The 6,000-nt window shown below is 31.6% G+C and overlaps 1 protein-coding gene across 1 annotated transcript in view; it reads left to right on the top strand.

Annotated features, from left to right (window-relative positions):
• TLL1 (tolloid like 1) overlaps nt 1-4,419 on the top strand; it is a 328,687-nt gene extending 324,268 nt beyond the window's left edge. The window contains exon 21 of the mRNA XM_061383894.1: nt 1,158-4,419. Within this exon, the coding sequence (XP_061239878.1) occupies nt 1,158-1,292 (135 nt within the window). The 3' untranslated portion in view covers nt 1,293-4,419. The remainder of the gene's footprint in view (nt 1-1,157) is intronic.
• Nucleotides 4,420-6,000: the final 1,581 nt, after the last annotated feature.

Genomic DNA, 6,000 nt, shown 5'->3' on the forward strand with positions numbered 1-6,000 from the left:
GTAAATACAGTACCAACAGGGTACCATAGACATGATAAAAATACCTATAAATTGGTGAATCAATATATGTAAGATGTGTAAGTCAGCAATGCTTTTACAAAAAAATGTGACATTATATTATTAATGGCTTGATAAGTTACAACATGTCTCTTCCCTTCTCTATTGCTAGTGAATTGCTCAATAACATCGAACAAGACAGATGAATTCAGTAACTATAATTCTTGTTACTGTCCACATTCTAACTTTTTTAATTCATGCTTTTAATTTTGCACAAAATATTTAATTATCTAAAAGCAATATACCTTAACACACACCATGACAGTTTTGCAAACTTTTTAATTAAAGCATAGAAGAAAAAGAATATGCACAATTCAAATTGAGATCCCCCTCTCAACATATATCTGATAAGTGGCAGGATCTGCCACCAGTGTGGAGGTTTAGCCTATTGAATGTTGCTCCACTGCAGTGTGCACAGGACACAGTACCAAAAATAGGTTAGAGGGCATCAACATGATAAATAAGAAAAAGGAAAGCTTAAGGTTTTCTCAATGCTTTCCCCCAGGATTCAGCACATTAATATCAAATGTTCTTCTGAATACATATTTTGTTCTAAAGCTTTAGTTCCATTTTTCAAATGTCTACCAATAACTGTTACTTAAATAATACTGAATTTGAATAATATTGAACTCCTGTCCAAATTACTACTGAAATGAAATGAAAGTGCTTCTCAGTACTTAGATTACTAAAACAAGAAGGAATGGACAATTTGGATTCGGGAAGTGGCTCTGCCTCAGAGCAGCTTCTGAAATAATTTTAATGTCTCTTTTTTCTCTCTGAGCTTCACTTTAATTATTTTTAAATCAAAGGGACTTGGTTTAAAATTTTGGGGGAAAACACCAAGTTCCAGAACTTGGAAGCAGACTTAATTATGTTCAAAGCTCAGCTATATCACTGATCAACTTTGTGATCTTGAGCACATCATCTGTTCTCTGAAACTCAAGCTTTCTCACCTGTAAAATAAAGTCACTCATTTACTTTTCAAGGTTGTTAGGAGGATTCAATTTTATACCAAATTTCCAAATATGAATGACATTGAAGAAAAAATAATTCATTTTATTGTTTTTTGTTTGTGTGTCTTTGTTTGTCTTTGTCTTCAGCCACCAGAAGAAATCTATTCAATTGGTGATACAGTTTTAATTCATTTTCACACTGATGACACAATCAGCAAGAAAGGATTTCATATAAGATACAGAAGCATCAGATATCCAGATTCTACACATACCAAAAAATAACCAAAACCTCCATCAGAACATAAAGGAATGTGTATAATGCAGAGAAGATGTACTTCTTTTTTAAATGAAGATTTTAGCACAAACGTTTCATATGAGTTTGAGCAAAAGAAAACTGCAAGACCAGAATTATCTCTGCACTACAAGAGAAGTTTCCAGCTAATCCTGATGAGCATTACCAGGATATTTGAACTCCATTCTTGACAGTATAAATAGAAATAAAGTTGGTGAAAGAGCATCATGATTCAAAGAAGACTTCACAATTTGTTCACAGCACAACACAGATGCTTCACAATTCAAATAGTTCCTTTCAGGGTCTGTGACCCTGCAGAATGTTCTTTTTGACAATTTCTCAATATATGGGAGAAATAAAATGATCTTACAGGTTATAAACTGGAAAACTCTCCCCTTGAATCTTAGGATAATTGCTTTGACTGTGCATCTTGAAGACAATGTAAACCAGATCCATATAAGTTTTTGTGAAGTGGAAGTCTTTTAAGGGTGGTTTATACTTTAAATATGGGTATGATCAGTGTTTGGAAACTGGAATATTTCAGCTTCATTATTTTCACTTGCAGGCTAAATTTACCTCTTTGAAACATAAACGATCTTGAAACCATTTCATTTTCCTGACCTTTGACAAGTTTGAAATGTCAGTATTGTCTATCATTTAGTTAATTCTAGACATAATTTTATTTAAGTGCTGGAAAATGCCCAGTTTATAGGTAAACTTAATTCTTTCAGTGAGAAATGCTGCCTTTTCACACCAAATTTAAAAGACCTCATGATGTCTTATGAACTTGGTGAGATAATTCCCAACAGGTGTGAACCGGATCATTTTAAAGTGACTGCCTAGATGGCTCATGCTCAAGTTCTACTGCTGCTATTCTCCCTTTTGTTGTTGATCTGTTGTAGCTGTTAATGTTGATGTTGTCAAGGTTAATTTTTTTTTTTAATGAAATGAAGTGGGTAAGCCTTGTTAGAACTGAAAATTGTCTTTTTCTTCCTAGAATTCAGGTTTTTAAAATGTATGTTGAAAAAAAAAAAAAGATATGTTTCTGAAAGACTTTCTATGGTGCTATTCCATAAACATTTTTTTTAAACAAAGTTTTTGACCTTTGAGCCAACCACCTGTAGACTACAAATGTCTCTGTCTGGCTGGTAGCACTTGAAGACTAAAGACTTGCTAAATGTATCAAAAGTATGTCATTGCAAGGGTAGCACTTGTCCTGTGGAACAACTGCTTATAATGCCTTAGAATTATTGTGAATGATTGAGCAGATCCTCCTAAGAGACACACCTTTTTTGAAAAGTTGAGTATAGTAGTATATGTTAGTTAGCATCTCTATGAGGAAAATTAATTTCTGTGACTGAGATCTTTACCTATAAATATGGTGACCTACTTTTATTGTAGAAAATTAATTTTCTGCTTTGAAGCCAGGATTTTTTTTAATATTAATGTATGTATATGTGAGATTGTCTGAATGAGTGAAGCTACAAGAAGGTGAAAAGTAGTGGGTGGCTGATAAGTTTAAATTTACGTGCCAAGTTCTGCTAGAATCCTGTTTGAAGTAGCAACTTTAATAAGCTGTTTCATGGACAAATAATGGGAATTTCTCATTATTATCAATCCCATTTTAAAAAAGGCTCCTTCCTTCAGAGAAACTCTATTTTGATATTTTTTTATGTTGATATAGATTGCTGTATGAAGTAGCTTTGGTTCTGTTGTCTGTCCATGAACATTCAATATTTAATAAAATTAAAAATCTTTCTTCATTTTACAAAATTAAACTATACACATAGATTTAGCTTGTTTTTTTTCCATTGTTGCCTTGAAAATCTTCTTGTGTATGAACTGTATTATGTAAATACATTTTTAAAAACAATCTTTTGATCTCATGGAACATTACTTTGGAAATGTATAAATATTGCCTGCAATATAAGGAGCTTTTTAGTGGAGCTGATTTATTCCAGTAACTTCTTCTATATTTTTTTCACCAATCTCCAGTGAGCCAAAGTATTAGGAATAGGAAAGAGAGGAGAAAAGAAGAAACATTTAAACCTGGTATACTATGCTGTGCCCAGCCCAGTAGTAAGCACATACACGAGCTCTTTTAACTTCATGCCACCCTTTGAGAACCATGGTGATGGTCTCATTTTATGGTTTAGGAACTGAGGCTCAAAGAAAGAATATAATGTTCCCAGGGTTACAGTGTAAAGTTAGATGTTAAAACTCAAATTGTCTGATAAAGAAAGAATATAATGTTCCCAGGGTTACAGTGTAAAGTTAGATGTTAAAACTCAAATTGTCTGATATAAAACTCTGTGCTTATTCTAAAAATGTAGTAGAATCAATCTTGACATATATATATATATATATATATATATATATATAGTAGATATATTTTTATGCTGAAACTTTCCACATAAAGTCAGTTTTAGAGGTGAATTACAGTAGAACTTTCAGAATAAACTTGGTTACTTTCAGTAATAGCATGACAATTAAAATATCAACTGTAGATATCTTTAAGAACCACAGTTAATGCTAGAAATTTAAGAAACAAAAAAAGCTACTATATAGTTTGGAGTTAGTAACTATGGGCGTTTTGTTAAAATAAGTACATTAAATTATTTTACCTGATGTGATAGGGAAAATGTAGTGTTTTTAAGAAATACTGTGAATATTCTTCTGGTTGATATCTTATAAGGCCTCAATGAGCTTCCCTCACACAACTGGGAAGTAAAGTATTTAGAAGGCACATTCAAAGAGGTTGCCATAACTTAGGTCTTCAATGGGAACATTAATTTTTTTAATTGTACCTTATGTATGATATGTGCTCACTGCATATTATTTTTATATTAATTCAACTTTGGCTTAGGTGTATTATTAAATTCAAACACAAACAGCTTCATTGTTATTGTGGTAATGATGGTTAGTTACTGTTCTAGGCATTTTATTAGCTTTTGTAAATTTATTTTCAACCTTTGCATCAACTTCTACATTAGTCTTTGTTGTATTAATACTGTCTATTTGCTGAAGTTCTAACTCCTATACAATCCTCACTGACTCTACATATAAAAAAACTGCTCCCACTTAATATGATTTTATTAAATTATTTTTAAAAGTCAATTTTGAATATTACTCTAGTTATTTAGAAGATCATGACTTAACATAACTGCACAAACAATATTTTTAAAGAAATATATGAGAAACAGCAGCTCTATTTCCAAAATCCCTAGATGTCCTCTGCTTGTACTGACTGAATTTTTGCTACCTTGGATTAGTTTCAGTATACCACAATATCAGATTCAAATTCTGTTCAATTATGTTTTAAATATGTTAGTCTTTCATTTGATTATTATTTTTTCTATTTTTGATAATAAGCCTCAAATAATGAAATTTTATTCTCATATGTAGAAAATATCTGAAAGCATTTATTATTCTTCACAAGGGTAAATTTTTTAAAAAGAAGCATTGAATTATCAGTTTGTTTAAAATGGTAAACTATAGCCATGTGCAAATTAGAAAGAACTTTCAATTAAAACAATTATCAAAATGTTTGGAAATTTTATTTAACTATACTTTTATTTAGCAAGAATATTTTGGATACAGGAAAACATATAATGCCATTTATTAAATCTACCATGGGAGGAAGAAAACAGGAAAAATAAATTACCATGTAAAGATCTGTAACTTGAACTGCAGTGATGCTTTTTGTTTGATAAGAAAAAATAGGTAGCATGAGCTTATCATAAAGAAAGAAAAGGTGTTTTATGAATGCATTTTTACATCGGTGCATAGTGAATGGTTATAAATATTTTCTTCTTAGTCTTTTATTTTTATTGTTATAAAATTGACAAATTTTGTCATTAGCTTAGGAAATGAAAAGCCTGGCTGCTATACATGGTAAAATATTATTAGTCTCCAAACTTTGTTTTGACATGTACTTTTTAAATTGTCCAGCTTTGAACCTACGTTCTTTTCACTCCCTGCCAGTGTACTCAAACTGAATTCAGGCTTACCATATATTCTAGTCAATACCATGACATCTACCTGTTTAAGACCCTGACCCTGTCTCATATATATAATCCCCCTCTTATCCAATATTTTGAATAAAAAGTCAATGCAGTAAATCTCAACTTCTAACTTTGGAAGACGTGTGGGTAGAAATATACTTTGGTTAAAGGCTATGAAAACAGAAGCAAGCACTAAATATGCATCATGAGATATGTAGCTAGAAGGAAATGGCAGCTGGGTCTTCTCTTGCTTTTACTGGAGTGGCAGGAGGGATCTACTTAAAGGAGTGCCATTAAAATTATTTAAACATGAGAACACCTGAAAAGGACAAATAGAGTGAAAGGATTATAGATAATGAGGCTTCAATAAGTCAATCTATCCTAAAACAATATTTAGTGGACATTACTTAGAGGGGTATAATTAAAAATTAAATTACAGAAAGATTTCTCAAAGGAATATAACAAATTTGTTAAAATCACATTTATACCACTCCATGCCTATTAGTTGTGCTTGAATTTCATGGGAATAAAGAGTCTCCTAATATTTTTTTGTGATTTGTATACCAAAAGACATAGATATTTATTTCAGTTCAATACAGTCGTTCGGTAATGTCTGACACTTTATGATCCCATGGACTGCAACAGGCCAGGCTTCCCTGGCCATTACCAACTCCAGAGCTTACTCAAAACTCAT

This window comes from Bos javanicus, chromosome 17, assembly GCF_032452875.1.
Source record: "Bos javanicus breed banteng chromosome 17, ARS-OSU_banteng_1.0, whole genome shotgun sequence".
In the NCBI taxonomy this organism is placed as follows: Eukaryota; Metazoa; Chordata; class Mammalia; order Artiodactyla; family Bovidae; genus Bos; species Bos javanicus.